At 38.4% G+C, this 17909-nt stretch overlaps 1 protein-coding gene across 7 annotated transcripts; it reads right to left on the bottom strand.

The window, feature by feature from the left end:
- Window positions 1-5123: 5123 nt before the first annotated feature.
- PCDH18 (protocadherin 18) lies at window positions 5124-17892 on the bottom strand. 7 transcript variants are annotated; one of them, XM_025050931.1, is made up of 5 exons: window positions 14861-17892; window positions 13988-14076; window positions 13734-13897; window positions 7202-7282; window positions 5124-7076 (listed from the first exon to the last, which is right to left on the bottom strand). In XM_025050931.1, exons 1-5 carry the CDS (start codon window positions 17345-17347, stop codon window positions 6412-6414), a joined length of 3486 nt encoding a protein of 1161 aa, XP_024906699.1. In that variant the 5' UTR covers window positions 17348-17892; the 3' UTR covers window positions 5124-6411. The 7 variants fall into 7 exon arrangements, with proteins under 7 accessions (XP_024906699.1, XP_024906700.1, XP_006917834.1 ...); XM_025050932.1 differs by having other exon boundaries at window positions 13988-14073; window positions 14861-17891; XM_025050933.1 differs by lacking the exon at window positions 7202-7282 and adding an exon at window positions 13122-13182 and having other exon boundaries at window positions 6853-7076; window positions 14861-17890.
- Between the last annotated feature and the right edge of the window lie 17 nt (window positions 17893-17909).

The raw sequence follows: 17909 nt of genomic DNA on the forward strand, positions 1-17909 counted from the left end.
AGGTTATTTGGAACCTCAAACTCTGTCAGACACAGAGGTCTGCCTCCAAAGGGAAAGTCTGTGCTTCCTCTGTCTACAGTATTTTGTGGTTGGTTATTTTAAGATGCAGAATGTACTTTTTAATGAAAAAAATAATGTACCTGAGGCTTTTAGAAAGCCCTCCTTCATTTAAGTAAGAGCTCTATGAAATGTAATCCAGTTTATAATACCGGCCCTTCCCCCATTTGGGCTGGAAAGAAAGTCTGAATCTTCCATAGACCATCCAGCAGCAGTGACGAGGTGAGATGGTGCTCCCGAGGCGCATGTGCCGTGGCACCACTTCCTTCCAGGTCTGCACTCGCATGCGAGGAGGGTCAGGAAAAGGAGACACATCTTCCCCAAAAGTATCACTTTATTCTACAGCTTCTGACCTCAAAGGCAAGGGAAGTAATGCAAAAATGAAGGAAGGGGACTATATCAAACTAAAAAGCTTCTGCACAGCAAAAGAAACTATCAATAAGACAAAGAGGCAACCATCCAAATGGGAGAAGGGCCTAATATCCACAATATACAAAGAACTCATACAGCTCAACAATAAGGAAAAAAAATCCAATTAAAAAATGGGCAGAGGACCTGAATAGACACTTCTCCCAAGAAGAACTACAAACAGCCAGCAGACATGTGAAAACATGCTCAACTTCACTAGCTGTTAGGAAAATGCAAACCAAAACCACAATGAGATACCACCTCACACCTGCTAAAATGGCTGTAATCAACAGGGCAAGTAATAACAAGTGCTGGAGAGGTTGTCGGGAAAAAGGAACCCTCAGACACTGCTGGTGGGAGTGTAAATTGGTACAGCCACTAGGGAAAACAGTATGGAGGGTCCTCAAAAGACTAAGAATAGAATTACCTTATGACCCAGCAATCCTTCTTCTGGGTATTTACTCAAAAAACTGGAAAACATTTATCTTCAAAGATATAGGCATCCCAGTGTTCATAGCAGCGTTGTTTCACGGTGGCCAAGACATGGAAACAACTGAAGTGTCCTACGATTGATGACTGGATAAAGCAGCTTTGGTACAGATATACAATGGAATATTACTCAGCCATAAGAAGAGATGAAATACTGCCATTTGCCACAGCATGGATGGACCTTGAGATAATCGTGCTAAGCAAAATAAGCCAGACAGAAAAAGTTGAGAGCCATATGATTTCATTCATATGTGGGATATAAAATCGAAAGCAACAAATAAAAATGACAAATAAACAGAGACTCGAGGACACAGACAGTGGATTAGTGGTTACCAGAGAGAAGTGGGGATGGGAGAAGGTAGGTAAGGGTAAAGGGGGTCAAATATTTGGTGATGAAAGGAAATTTAACTTTGGGTGGTAAACACACAATCAATAGACATATGATGTATTACTGAATTGTACACTTGAAACCCATTTGATTTTATTAACCAATGTCACCCCCAGTGATTTTAATTTAAAAAAAAAAAAGATCACTGGAGGTGTGAATAAAGAAGACACTATCATCTGATATTTTACCCTTCCCAATTTATTTCTCTCTAGTGCTTTATGCTCTCAACAATTATCTAAGTTATCTGCTTTTCTGCAGCAAAAGCCTTTCTTACCTAATATTCATTTTCTTGTATTGCACGTTGGCTTATAGTAAAACTCCAACCTCACCTTTTCCAATCCAACTCTTAACCCTTAATTTAGAAGTACAGATATTTAGGAAAAAAACAATTTCCTCAATAAGTCAAGTTTTCTACACTGTATCCCTAGACACTCGAAAATTTTTAATTTAAAACATAAGAATTTAGAACAAAAGAAATGACCGCTTTTAATTTAGAACAAAAGAAATGACCGCTTTGTTCTTAATTGTATAAATTTACCCTTCCACTAAACTAGTGAATTAGAGGAACAAGGATTATTGAGAATGAAAAGGTATTAGCTTCATATCTCAAAAACATGATCCCTGTTACATTAATAATGAAGAATAAACATGAAAAAATTGATTAGGTCTATGTGGTTATATAAAGTACTATATACATGCAAAAATTTGGAGAAGTGCTGTAAAATGTGGACAGTAGGATAAATGATCAAGGAGGAGAACCATTAAATAAATAAATTGGAAAGATAAAATCTGAAAAAGCAAACAAGAATTAGGAGCAACTTGGCAAAGTCATAAAAGAAAATAGAAAACCATTATTTTAAAGTAGTAGAGTAGAATGTATATTGCTATTTCAAAAGTCAGGAAGTATATAAATTTAGATAGCAATTTTTGTAGTGCCAGCTCCCTATAAAATTCTTTTAACAGCTCCACAAATGGTATAAAATGGAATTTAAAAAATATAAATTAATGAAAAGTATATACACTCATATTGTGCCTATCTGTTCAAAAAATTTTTTTGGCTTAGACTATATTAAAGGTCCTATTATTTCTGGTATACAGAATGTTATATACTTGACTATGAACCCAGTTATACAAATGAAGAATGAAAAAGCAAAATTTGGGCAATAAAGTTCTTTTCAATTGCAATGCAGAACTTTAGATATCATTCAGTTATTTCAAAAAAGTGACTTACCATTTGTTCTATAAACTAAACTGAGATGAATTTTCAGTGGCCCCAATAGCCTAATTTATTAAATTAAAATTTAATGTAACCATAGAGAATTATTTCTATGATTCATAATTAGACATTGTAGTATGAAAAATAATTACAATTAATATGGCATCTTATACTTTCACAATTTATAAGACAGAATATACGTATAGCCCTGTTTTATAAGTTTAACTTGTAATTAAGGAAGTCAATCTGTTGGATCTTTTGAAATGCCTACACTGTTTTCATTGTTTTAAAAACAACATAAATTTTTAAGACTTTTGTATGATTTGAATTTAATATTATATGGCAAAATTTATTGCTTATTCAGGGTTCAGTGTGTCTCTAATCTTTGATACCGTGATGATACATTATCAAGATATATTGAATTAGAACAGAAACATTAAAATCTTTTCAATAGTTTTACAAATTGCCTGAACTCTCTTGGGTCAGTTCTATGAGTTCATGTAAGATTGAAAGTTGCTATGTCAGGCAATACATGTTCCACCCATACAATTAATTTTTTAAACAGATTCACAATTCTTTGAATTTTAATGCATCAATAATTTAGACCCAGTTTTGAATATTTTCTATTAGTCAGTATCAAAAGACCGAAACAAAGAAGCTAAGCTGATTTCCATCAATTAGACTTCTTCAGTAACTCCATAGGACAGTAACTTAACCCATCTCTTGCCTTAATATTTATCTGTTGGTAAGTGGTAAATTTGATATATCTGTTACAGGAGCCGCAAGAATTTAAATGATTAACAAAGTTAATCTTGCTAAATACCAAGAAAGAAAGAAATGATAAAAGAATAACAATGTTCATAGCTTCTAAGAATTTGAAGAAAGCCAATTCTAATCATCCTATAAACAAGCCTTTGAAAGGAACTTTTGCTAAGCAACAGTTTTAGTGTTGAATTACATTTTCTCTTAATAGATGATTGTCATTGAAGAACATTTAAAGGAGTCAAATGTGGCCAAAGAGATTAAAAAATAATGAATGGAGAAAGGAATCTCCTTGATTTAAGTGGTTGTTTCAATGTGAGAAGGAGAATGATATCAAAGAAGGGGAAATGTAAATGATGAAGGCTTAGGTTGCTATGATAGCGCCAAACATTCCAGCAAAAAACTTGCACCAATATCCTTTGACCTGTGGGCACACAAAGCAGCAATAAGAAGTGGAGAAGGCTAGAGAAGCAGGGAGTTTGAGACATGGAATGCTCCCTATACAAACAGTGTACAAAGGTTTTGTGTTGATATTGCATTTTATATGCCTCACATTATCCAAATATTGATTTCCAGCTCGCTTTTTAAATTACCGTTGGGTGCTTTAAATTAAGAGCAGTGAAATTATGAAAGTCTTTTTCTTAACGATTATATGCACTAAAAGAAAGTGAATTTGAAAAGCAGATTGTCTTTAAATGTGGTCAACATTTGTGTGAGTAATCTACTGAAAAATAAACCAAAATTTCACTTGAAATTGCAATTCCTCCTATAAAAAAAAAAATGTTCTTTTTGAAAGACCTAACACATCTATTTGATGTACTCATTTGAGAATTAAAATATCTGACTTAACCAATTTTAGTTTATTTTACTTTCCTAGTATTTTAATTCCCCACTAGTAAACCAAGGAGGATAATATTTTCACCTCTTGGAAATGGAGGGGTTCAGAATGAGTCGCCCCAAGATGTGCCTTCACGGTATGTGGATTATTTTGAGCTGAAGGCAAACAAGACCCTGCAGGCTCAGGAGCAACTTCTACCTCCCCACACCCCCACCCCACCCCCACCCCAACTATCTGGAAGAATTTGAATCACAAGCCTTTCCCATAAAGAGATTATCAGCAGTAACCTTTTTTTGACCTATCTATGTGGCAGGATGAACTACTAATTACTGAGCATCTGCTTTTCTTATTGCCCTGCAATCACCCTCTGAAGCCCCAAGGAGCCCTTAGCTCAGAATGTCATATTTGCCCCATTTTCCCTTTCTGTCAGGTAGGTGGTGTCTGACTCATGTATGTGGGGATCCCATGCATAGATATGTCATTAAATTTGGTCATTTTCTCCTGTTCATTGACTTAAAATAGATTTAATTATTAGACTAGCTCTAGCCGAAAGAAGCTTGAAGATAGAGGAAATGTTCTTCCCATAGAAACATTGTAAGGGTACTTTTTTTTTTTTTTAACACAACTTAATACAAAATGTTCTAAGAAAGTTTTTTTTTTTTTTTAATTTAAAATTTAAAAACTGGTCAGGCAGTTACTATTTGATCATTCCTTTTTCTTTATACTTCAAATGCATTTAAATTCTTTAATCTACTGGGAATATGGTAGACTTTTCATTCCCATTTCAAGTCTCAAACTCATTCCTTTTCCATTGTGTCTTTCTTGTTTGCCAGGCCAGCTAAATGGTCCCTCTTTATCATTCAAAACTTAACACTGAATTATCTTCTAATGAAGGATATTCTTCATGCAAAGCTTTTGAATGTATATATAGGAATAGGGCTCTGATTTATGGACAGTCCTTTAGCTTTACTTGAATTTTTCTTTTATTTTCATCGACAGTAAAATTTTCTGGAGAGTACAATCAAGATAGTGTAGTCATAGAAATAACATTAATTGAAGCTTGGTCATAAATGAGAAAAGTCATAATAACGATCTCCCTTACCAAAGCATTCCACACAGAGTGATAACAGCACAATAAATAGAGAACTTGTCGTTTGTCACACAACAAATAAAACAGTATTGCAATTGCAAAAATGTAATTTTATAAATGTTCTTATACTAAAAATAAAAGCAAAAATATGAGATCATGCACTGGAGACAAAGGCTAAAAGCAAATAGTTATAGAAAAAAAAAAACATTGCAAAAGATAAAAATGTTCAAGTATTGTGAGAGGAGAGGGGGAGATTCAAACGGAATGGTTTCAGACTAAATCAATTATGTTCACTACCCTAGGAGAGACACTGACATAACTGTCTTTGTCAGTTAATACTTCATGCTGTTAGAATACATCATTATCCATTTAAAGGATAGATTCCATTTCTTTGGAGCACATCTCCTGTTACAGTGATGGAGTGACATCCATTGTTTACCTCGATTGTAAACAGACAATAATACTTTAGGAGAAACATTCTCAAGAACAGACCAGTGTGACACCCTGGAAGAGAAGGGGCCTGGGACTTAGGAAGAAACATCGACTCTCATCCCATTTCCATCATTGACTGTAAAAGATACTGCCCAGTTCTGAGATCGAATTTCACCTGATGTTTCAATGTTGCTATGCGACTGGGAACTAGCAGAACTGGCAGAGAGCAGTCCAGATAACAACAATAAAAGTTTAACGTTTTTACTGAGGATTAATGTTAAAAAAGAGTATTGAAAAAAATAAGTTGGATCACCTAATAGAACTAAGAACTCTATAATGCTTCAGTGGGGTTTTTCCTACAGAATAACAACTTCTCCCCCAACATAACTAATCTAAGCGGTGCCCTTATACTTTGTGGTTGAAGAGTATATCAGATTTGAACAGTGGCTACTTTCTACGTGATTAGGAAAAACGTGTTTGTCATGGGAGTAAAAAAATAAAATTTGTCTGTTAAATTACACATAAATATAAGGTACAAATGTATTTTTAAAATACAGATTAAAATAATCACACTTGCATCGTGTACATACGAAAATACAGTATTTAATATTCAATATACACAGACACATTTATGATAAATGCAACTATTTGGCAATGCCAGTTCTTTCAGGGTTTTCTCTGTCCCCTATTTCCAAATGTATGGAAACAAAAAAACGCTTTGCTAAGCTCCCCTAGCTCTGGCGGACATCCTGGAGCAGCTTATTAATCTCGGCCACCAGCTCGCTGGCATCCATGAGTTCATGCTTCCCGTCGCTGAGGTGGTTGAGCACGTTGTCAAAATCGTCTTCTTCGTAATTTTCAGGGATCTCCTCCATGGCCGGCAACCACTTTGAGGAAGGCTGCACGCTGGAGTGAGTTCCCAGCGGGGGCCCGGAGGTGGTGGTGGGGTTCTGAAAGTGTGTGCTGGCCGCCCAGGCCGCCACGCCCTGCGGGTAGCCCCCGGTCTTGGCCGGCAGGGGACCCTTGCGGCGTTCCAGAGAGTTGGACCGGTCCACCTCGCCGCACTCAGGATAGGCGTCCAGGGAAGCTGGCAGGAGGCGCTGGAACACGCTGCTCATTTCCGAGAGCAGAGAGGATGTGCTGGTACCGCCGGAGTCCCCGTCGTTTGGGGACTCCTTCCCAAAGGTGGAAAAACTCTTCTTCTCGCCGGAATCCGCAGGCTGGGCGTCATCCTCAAGACTCTGATGAGGATGCGGCTGCTGGGGTTGTGCCGGGAATTCTTCCCCGGGGATGAACATGTTGCTCCTATAATCAGAGGATGGCGAGAGCAGCGGCGGCATCCAGCACTGGTCGGAGTGGCCCAGGACCCTGCACTCCTCCGTGCACAGCCTCATAGCTGCACTCAAGGGAGACAGTGGGGGTTGTTATTATACGTAGCATGACCCCAAATGATGGGGGAAACCTTATTCTATTTCAAAGTAATAGGATGAGGCGGTTTTAAAATACTACCATGATACTAACCCGTTACTTTACACATTAGATGGACTGCAATTATGGCTTTCCTTTGAATGCTAGTTTTATGGAACCGGCATATTTTTTTCCCTGTATATCAAACGAGGAGAGGAGGGTTAGGACTCATGTACTCTTCAGCAATGCCATTTGTGCAACTCAAGGGATGAGAAAATGGATGGATAACTTATACATGAGAATGACTGAAAAAGACTTAAGATGTGGGCGATGAATTATTCGCTGAACGTAAATTCTAGAACACATCAGAGCTGTAAGGTGAAATCCATAACTTTAGAAGGCCACCAGACAATCCTTGAATAATGCCTCTCGGTGACTTTCTAGATAGTGAGGTCTATATGACCTCCTTTAATTTTAATGGAGGCGCTGGGAATATATATAATAAGCTATCACATCACTATACTTATTAATCTCTCTTCAAGGTATTCTGCATTATTTATTGACTTGTTACTTAAAACATTAGTGGGAATTACCCTCAACTACCAGGCATCTGGAGTTACTCAGTTAAGAAGTCCTCTTTTAAAGGTTTGAAATTCAAATAGATGGAAAAGTCATGAAAAGATGAAGACTATGAAAGATCCATTGGGTAGTTCTTCCAGCTGTTATGGCCCCATTGGATTTTGAGTGGTCACGCTCACAGGAAATAATACATAATATGAAAAAAGCAGAAAATTAAAAAAGGAGAAAAATGTCTAACTTTGGCAAATAACAATAACTGAACTATATAACATCCAGAAAATGCGAAGATGTAAAATAGACTCCAAAAATCACTCCTCTCTTTCAGTGACCATTAGGTTTCTTCAACATCATGATTTCATTTTAGAGCAAATGACAGAATACAGAAAATGTAAAATAATGATCTTGGATATGAATGAAAACTGGATTGATACCAGCCATATCTTCATATTCAGAGCTAATTCTGTAGATCTGGCTACTTAAGAAAGATTTCCCTTTCTTTGAAATTATTGCTAGAAAGGATGAGCAATGTCAGATACCTTGTCAGAGGAAGTTTGTTTTCCAGTGTGTTTATTGCTGTATCCTCATCACTGGCTCAAATGTCTGCAGAGAATAAGCATTCACTACATATGTTCTAATCATCAGAGAAATGCAACTCAAACTATAATGAGATATCACCTCAAACCTGTCAAGATGGCCGTTCCAAAAAACAAAAAGTAATAAACGTTTGTGAAGATACACAGAAATTGCACCATCGTATGCTGTTGCTGGAAATGCAAGATGGTACAGCCATGATGGAGAACAGAATGGAGGTTCCCCAAAAAACTGAAAATAGAACTACCACATGAACCAGTAATCCCACTCCTGGATATTTATCTGAAAGAATAAAAGCAAATATTGTGAGTGAGAAAAAAGTCTGATTGTTAAGAAAGTTGAAAACATAAAGGGAGTAGAGAAAATGCAGAGATAGTGTGAACATGAATTCCACAGGAATTACCATGGGGTAAGAGAAAGAGGGTGAACATTGAGAATCCTTGTGTAATTTTGCTATGAAGAAAGGTTAAGTTTAAGTAAGTAAGTTAATAATCAGAGCAAGTTTAGATGTGCTGACTTCATGCATTATTACTACGTGGAAATATTTACCAACTATTGTTCATCATTTAATGTGGACAAAACCAAAAGGAGTTGAAAGTAACTGGAATACTTTAATAGCAATGAGGTTTTCTCAGCAGCAAATAACTATCGAAGTGGTAATGAATTTTTTTTCTTAATTCCCTGAGTCTCTGAAAATGGAATGGAGACCTGGTTATATTGTCTTTCTCACATCCTGTTACGAGGAAGGAAAACAGACCTGATGACACATTTTGCTTATTTTCTGGTTTTAACTCTGTGAGAAGGATGTAAGTGTTTGATTGACTTTGTCTGATAATGAATTTTAATGTTTAATGACAAAGGGGGGGAAAAAAGAAAAATTGCTAAAGCTTCTAGGAATCCTGAGCATGACTGAATTTCTAGAGACCCAAATATAATGAACATACAACTAAAAATACAATCTGGGTGGTTAAAATGGTAATTCAGTTTCAAAATTAAATTCGGTCATAGGGATTTTTAAACAGGGAATGCTGTTTTACAACTTCACAATAAATAAATGGGGCTTTAATTACAAGACAATAAATTACCATAAAAGTTTAAAAATTCTGAAAATCCGAAAAACTGATAAAGACTAATGGAGAGAGGATGGCAAAAATAATGGGGGAGGAGGAGCAGTGGAGCAGAAAAGGGCACATCTCAGTTTCTCTGACGTTTTCAATCTTTTCCCAGGAAGCTCAACTATTTGAAAACATTCTTAGTGTATGTGTTATTCAGTGCCACGGAGGTTCTGTACCACATCCAATGACTAGGACTTGTTGGCAAGTGGTGCCAAGTGGCTAATCTTTCTGTCCCTTCTTGAAAGCTCTGCCAGGTGGCTAAACTTCCCTGGGGAGGGGAGAGGGAGTGGGTAGCAGTCACTATATGACTCTCAATTTTGTCACTGTACTCTACCATAGATAGGGCAGGAAGCATCAAATATAGGAAGAAAAACATATGTCTAACTTCTACCAAGACATTAGCTAATCATCAATCAGTTATATATTAAGAGCCTGTCATATATGAAGTGCTATGATTTTCCTACCCTCAAATGGTTTCAGATCTAGTTTTGAGTTAAAGGTAGCAAATGCCCAGTTATAGTCTCAAACTATATAATGCTGAGGACATGCCAAGAAAAGAAAGAATAGTGGACATGGAGGCTGGAGTAGTTAAAGAAAGAGAAACTTGAAACAAAATGTGAGACATGAATAGGAGTTAGATGGACGGAGTGAAGAGAAGCCAGTTTTTCAGGCAGAAAGGTGCATGAGCAATGGGTTGGTATGTAATGTGAAGAGATGGTCCTACCTATTACAAAAAATACAAAAAAGCCAAGATTGAGAGTTAATGAGCTAGGAGAGGATTTCATTGTCCTTAGAATACCAAGTTAAGTAGGTTTAATCAGGCATTGCTGGGCAATAAAAGTCAATTATTGATTTTGAACCAAAATATGTCAATTAAAATGTTATGAAAAAGTTGTTCAAGCCATATAGAAGAAAGATTTGACAAAGGGAGGGGTTATGAGAGAGAGAATAACAGTTTCTATGCTTGCACAGTAAACCAGCCATGGGAGAAAGGCCAGAACTGGGATACCAGTCATAAGAATGCAGAGAACTCAGAAATAAAGAGGAACGTTGGCATTAAGTAATCACTAACGACAGATTAACAAAAAGTGGAATGAGCTCAATCAGGAAGGAATGTCGCAAGAAACAAAATCAAAACCCTTTATACATCATCCTGGTGCAGCTAATACACTGGGGAAATGGAGATTTTGCAGGAATATGTGTAGTACTGTAATTCAAAGTTGAATGAGTAAGGAGGAAAGAATGTTGACAAACATGAGCTAACAGACAAAAATGCATGCTGATTTTACTGCTCAGAATGAAGGATACGTCTGTGGGAATTAATAGAATGAATAATCAGAAGTGACCCTGTTGGCAGGCAATTCGACATAACATAATCTATATTTGATCACAGTCTAATGCAGAAAAACAGTTGGAATAAGACACTTAAGTCCTAAAAATATACATGCTTTTGAAAACTGCACTGATTTCTGTTAATGGCTTTCAGACGTGGACTTTTTTTTTTCCTACTTGGAATATTTCCTGGGAATATAACTTTACAAAGCACAAGTGTTATGCCTTAATGTGCCAGCAGAAGCAGCCAGAGTGAATAATAAGCCAGAAAAATGGGTGAAGTATTATCAAAATGATGGTTATAATTAAAGGACAGTTATCTCTGTATAGATACTCAATATGTACAACATGAGTAAAGCTTAAAATATTCTGTGGATCATTGGTGATATCCTGGTGTAGTAGAATACTTTCTACCACACCCACACCCCACATGGAGGCAGGTAGCTAGTCAGCCAGAAATGTATCTACTTAAACACAGTCACTTGTAATACAAAGCCATACACCAGCAATATAGCTCTCCCACTGCACACCTGGAATAAGTATGACTGCGTAAATATGGAATTGTTTTTTAAAGGCTGTCTATATATTAAGTAGTAGTATTAATAATAATTTAAAAGTGAGCCTCTAACTTGGAAAAGAAATGTAACTTGGAAGGAGTCTAAAGTCACAAAACGAGGCTCATTATTATCCTAGACTTTATAATCTACTTGTTGATTCCCCAGTGTCTTCATTCTTGAACATTTACTTTTATTTAACTTTTTTTTAAACTCAAGCATTAGATGACTCTTCTGCCATGAACGTACCTGGTGTTGGTAACTTTGAAAATACAGGAAAAAGTGGAAGAAGAGACTTGATCTTTTTTAAAAAGTTAGACCATGATTAGCTATTAGAATTATACAATTTCAAAATTACAAAGGACTTGAGGCATAATTTAAGCCCACAAATGGCAAGGTTATCTAAGTAGGGGCAGTTGTTCTCTTTTTAACTAGGCTGATAAATTAAAATTTCAATAAATTGACTTCATGTAATTTAAAAAATAACACATAATGAAACATTGACATTATACCCATTACGCTACTTTTCTGTTTTATGAAATAATGTAATTTGGGAAATCAAATTATTCAAAATTAAGGATCCATATTTGAAATTAGAGTTCTCTCAGTATTATAGATTCATAGAAATTCAGCCAGCTCTTTCATTTCATGGGTAAGAATAATAAAACTGATTCTCTTTGAGCTCTTTGAACAAATTGTCTGAAGCCATATATATTCCACTAGATTTTCAGAGCTCTCTATATTGGTCTGGGGAGTCCATGAGTTTAAAAAAAAAAAAAAAAAACCACACATCATGGACGATTGTGCAAACAAGGTCTCTCATGTGCATTGTAGTCCTCACTGAAACTAGAAGTCCTTTCCATATATTCATCCTGCCAGAAATGCAATATCTATCCCTGTGATAACATAATTAAATAAGCAGCATTTTAGAGTTTCATGGAGGGTAGTAATAATTTAAAATATAAGAACACATGTGCCACTCAACATATTAAAGAAAGAAACAACCTGTTACTTTATATTTCTCTTGATAGATTAGTATTAAAGAATACAGAGATTGGCTCAAATCTCCTACCAGATAGGAATGGCAGGAATGGCCTGATTTGAGACACATTTTTAACTTTTATAAGCTTCAGTTTTCAAATGTAATATATATATATCATGTGTCATGAGATAGATAAATAGATAGATGATAGATAGATAGATAGATAGACGATAGGTAGATAGATGATTGATAGATAGATAGATAGATAGATAGATAGATAGATAGATAGACAGACAGACAGACAGACAGATAGATGATAGATAGAATGTGTATGTGTGCACCACTACTAACCCCTATGTCAAAGCGTTGGGAGAAGCAGTGCAGGTGTAGAACAGCTCATGGGCCTGGAGTAAGTGCTGGGACACCGCTGGTGACAACTGCGACTGCTATGACTAACACTAACACCGCTGCAGCTACTGCCTCCACCACAGCCCTAACTTACAAGAGCTAAATTTCTATTTACTGAGTTCACCCGCATTTCTGTAGCTCTCTGAAGCTCCCCCCATGTCTATTTCCTAAACTCTCTCACAGATCTGTATGTAGAAAATAGATGTTTGATGGAACTCACATGGGTAATATACTCTTGTTCTACCTTTCTTTCATTTATCGAATGGCAGTCACTCAATCAACATTCAGTGGAATTTAAAAATGTAAGTAGATGAAAGAACATTTGTACATTCCTAAGACTTGGTTTAGTATTACAGTCTTTAGTCTCTGGGTTGCTTTAACGATGCAGTCGGTATCTACCCAGTTGGTTCACAGAGTTTCTACTGCACAATTAGAGAAAAGGGATGCTAAGGCAAACGTGGCTCATAACTTACTGGGATCTCCTCCATCCATCTGTCTGCTTATAAATTCCTCCCTTGGACTCCTGTTCTTCCACTATAGTGCAGACATAAAATGAAAGGTGGCAAAAAATATTCTTTGCTTCCCACCTACAAAGATGCATTCTTGCTCCTATTTTTGGTGATTAAAGTATACCATTCCCTAGTATATTTTAATCTCTGATTCTGTGAGTTGGTTGCCATCACAGGAAATGTGTCCTCCAAATTATAGTCCAGTTTACCACTATGCACCAAAACAGGCTGTCTGAAAACAACCACCCAGTAATTTTATAAAGAGTTGCTCAAGAGTGCCCTGTGGCAGAGCTGGATGGGCTAGAAAGAGGAGGAAAGCAGGGCGGTTTCCTCCTCTGCCCACTCCTTTCTTCTTGTCCTCTTAAGCTCCTATGCTCATTCCTTCTGTACGAACTGCTTAATATGGATTTTAAGAAAATAATTTTAAAGTGTTTCAGTCTATGTGCATTGCTAATAGTGTGCAGATTACAGAGACTTAATGCAGAGGACAAAGGGAATATAAGCAGGAGAGAAACTGGTCACTTCCCTGGTGAAATAGATCTGAAAATAAGGATTTATCTATGACTACCTCCTTACCTGCTGGGATTCTTCCATCTGTGAGAAACAGGTCGCTGAATCCTTCCCCCAGCAGCCTATCTATTGGAGAATCTCGCCCTAAATCATAATCACTGTCTCCTGCTTCACTGTCACCACGGCCACTGTCTTTCAAGCTAAATTTGTCCATGTCTTGAAGGGCATATCTAGAAAGATAAATCAGGGAAAGTATAGTTTTTATTCTTTAGCATCCATGTTATTTGAGACTTAATAGGTAACACGAGGGTAATTCATACCTATAGCTCCTAGAATATTTGTTTCCTCGAAAACTTGGCCTTGGCTGATATTGCCCCTGGTGAAGCATTGAAAGAAGCTGGGAGACCTGCTGGAAACCAAATAGACAGAACTGATTCCTGGAAACAAACCCCCAGATAACTCACAAGCTTTCAGCAAGGATAAACAATTATTCACAATTTCATTCTAGTTAATTGAACATGTTATCTCTCTTGTAAAGATTTACACGTGCTGGACTGTGGCAGACAGTGCAGCTAGCCACCAGATATAACCAAATACATTGCAGAGAGAGCTGAATGATCTAAGAGAACTGGTTTTGTTTTTCTTTTTGAAAGAGGACCCCTTTATAAACAACAGATTGAGTTCCTTTATTTTATAGTTCAGATTAAAGTGATCAGTGATAAAAACACATGGAAAATGCTGTAAAATACAACATTGTAACAGGTAGTTAAAATAATGGCAGAAAATTTTCAAAAGTTGAACAGATATAACATGCATTGAGATAGGATTCTGGAGGCCTCAGTTTTCGATTTCTTAGTAGAGACCACAACTATGAAAATAAAACAAGCCCCTTTATTTTCGTCCTCCAGTATCTAAATCTGGGAAGTAAGGGGATTCTAATCAGCTAGTCCTTTGTGAGATTCCCATTTATTTTTCAGTATTCTACATAGTACATGCAAGTAAACTCTTAAGAAAAACAGCATGCTAAGGTGTGTATGCTTGCTACATATACATGATATAACTTGTAACCTACTTAATTTGCATCTCGTTAGTATTGTTAATTCTTAATGGAGACATTTAAGAACTAACACACTCACAACTACTGAACGCTAACAGCTACTTTGTCAGGGAACCAGTGCAGTGTGTGATCTTACCTCAACCGCAGGAGTGGCATGGGTGAGTTCTAATGAGAAATTCTCTGGCACGTGGTTCGAGGAGATTGTCACCAAACTGTTGAGGGACTGGTGACTGTTGTGACTCTGCCGGCTGCCCATTTGCCCTCTTTCTAAGGTAGGAGATGAAGACGGAGACGATCTGTGATGAGATCTGATGGGTAGAGTGCCATTTATGGTAGGCACCAGCGTAATGTCCCCTTTGTGAATCTGCCTGGATGGCCTTTTGGGGTGGTGTTGGTAAGTCGATTCTGCGACCCTGCAATTGTAGGATCTAGTGTCTTTCTTTTCTCGGTTACACCGAGTTGCAAACAGCACCATAATAACCAACAACACGGCACAAATTGCTCCTAAGGAAATAATTATAATCATGGAGACATCCAAAGACGCCTGGGTTACTGAGGTCATTGCTGTACTTGTCACTGACTCTGCATATTCAAAGATCATGCACTTCAGAAGGACTTTGGTACGTAGCTGAGGATTGCCTTTGTCCTGGATGATAACCGAGAGCTCCCATTCTGTGTAGGGGACAGATTCCATGCTCACGTTGGTATGGACGTCACATGATCGTGGATCAATTAAAAAGATATTCTCCTCATTTCCTGCTACTATGGAGCAACTGAGTTCGGCATTCACGCCAGAGTCTCTGTCAATTGCCCTTATTCTTGTGACATGAAAGCCACTTTCAGCCCCTTTGGGGATGGAGATTTCTGCAGTATTATTGCGCAGAACAGGCCCTACGACCACAGGAACGTTGTCATTTTCATCAATGATGGTGAGCACAACTGTGGTGTTGCTTACAAGCTGCTTTGGACTTCCCGCATCCCTTGCTTCAACCACGAAAGTGATCTGACTCACTTCTTCATGATCAAAGATTCTGAGGGCATAGATGGCTCCATTAGATGGGTCAATGGTTACATAGGTAGTTATGGAACTTCCCAGAATAAAACTCTCCAAAATAGTATATGTAACTTGCCCATTTTCTCCAAGATCAGGATCTGTGGCTGTGACAGTGGTGATATATGCCCCTGGCGAGTTATTCTCTGAGATTGCAAATTCATATCGACTTCTCTGGAAATGGGGTGGATTGTCATTTATATCATTGATCTGCACAGTAAAATGTTTTACTGTAGAGAGACTGGGTGTCCCCTTGTCCTCGGCGATTACGGTCAAACTGTATTCAGATCTCTTTTCTCTATCCAGGGTGGCATTGGTCAAGATTAAATAATTGTTTTCATAAGTCTTCTGAAGTTTAAAGTGACCATGTCCGTGAAGCTTACAAACTATTTCTCCATTCAGCCCAGAATCCTTGTCCTGAACCCTGACCAAGGCAACAAATGTATCAACAGGATCCCCTTCAAAAATATAAGATATTTCTTCTTTTCCAGGGGACATGAAGTTTATGTTAATTTCAGGTTTATTGTCATTAACGTCCACAACCTTAATTATAATTTTGCAATGAGCTGGGATTGAATTCGGACCCAAATCTTGAGCCTGAACGTCAATCTCATAGGATTTGGTAATTTCATAATCCACTTGCTTGAAAAGGGTCAAATGTCCTCTCTCCGAATCAATTTTAAAAGTCTCTATAATTTTTGGAGACACATGACTGCTGAAGGAATATACGATTTTCCCATTAGCGCCCTCATCTGGATCGGTGGCATTCAGATCTAGGAGCAAAGTGCCAACGGGGGAGTTTTCTAAGAGTTGTATTATATAAGACTGCTGCTCAAAAGCAGGGCTGTTGTCATTGGAGTCCGAAATGCTTATTTTAAGAATGGACGAGCCGGACCTCTGTGGCACACCCATGTCTGAGGCAGTGAGCTGAAGCTCATAGCTCGACTTCAGCTCCCGATCCAGCTCTCTCACCACGATGAGTTCTGCATACTTGGCTCCATCAGTCCTGGTCCGAACCTCAATATTAAAAAAATCATTGGCAGAGAGAGAGTACGTGTGGAGGGAATTTTCCCCCACATCTGGATCAAACGCACTGTCCAGTGGGATGCGAGTCCCAACTGCTGCGCTCTCAGATATCTCAATAGGAATGAGAGATCTCGAAAACTGGGGGGAATTATCATTAATATCCAGCACTTCGACTTCAATATGGAAAAGCTGCAGATGCTCAGTGGGTAGGGTGATCACATCAAACTCTATGGAACAGTTCAAGTTTTTCTGGCATAGCTGTTCGCGGTCAATTTTCGCCCCTATGCTGATTTCCCCATTATCCTCGTTTACTACAAGCAGAGGAGAATTTCCCCTTTGCATGGCTCGAAAACGAACAGCAGGAGGATAAGGTAGCTTAACTAAAACATCAGCCACATCCTCTGATAGTCTTGCAATTACTGATCCAACCCTCTGCTCCTCATAAATCCTGTATTTCAGATTCTTGCCCAGCACATCGCAGTTGAAAGATACCATCAGGAGTGCAAAAACCAATCTAAAGTGCATCTTAGCATTCATCTGGCACATCGGTCAGCATACGAGGTTCCTCTCACAGAGCGAGTTAAAAACGGCAAAGCAATTCCCGCAACTTCCTTTGGCAACTTAACGCTAAGCTACATTTGGCACTTGAAACTTGAAAGCGGCTCTTAATAACGCGGCACAGCCATTAACGGCTCGCAAACTTTTGTTTTATACACACCGTGTGGCGACTTCCAGAGAGCATCGGCACGCCGTGCAGCCCCCGCATCCGTTGGGCCGTTCGCCGTCCTTGCAGGCAGGAGAGCGTCACCTCCGCGCGTCGCCCCGCGGGCAGTCGGGGTCCATCTAGCGCAGGGTGCCGGCGGAGTCTGCGGCGATCTCCGCGGAGCGCTTCCTCCCGTCCCCGGCTCGGCTGCAGACTAAACAGCCGTGATTGCTGACTCCAGCCGAAAATCTGCACAACTTCACTTCAACTCAGACAAAGCTCTCTTGCCCGGCGTGTGTTGAATCGCTTCCAGCCAATCAGCGTACTCCCAAATCAAAAGCTGATGGAGTCCCCAAAAGCCAGGGCGGAGGAGAGGGGAGGCTGGGAGAGGGAGGGAGACGCGGG

The sequence above is a fragment of the Pteropus alecto genome, unplaced genomic scaffold (genome assembly GCF_000325575.1).
Source record: "Pteropus alecto unplaced genomic scaffold, ASM32557v1 scaffold17, whole genome shotgun sequence".
NCBI classification, from domain to species: Eukaryota; Metazoa; Chordata; class Mammalia; order Chiroptera; family Pteropodidae; genus Pteropus; species Pteropus alecto.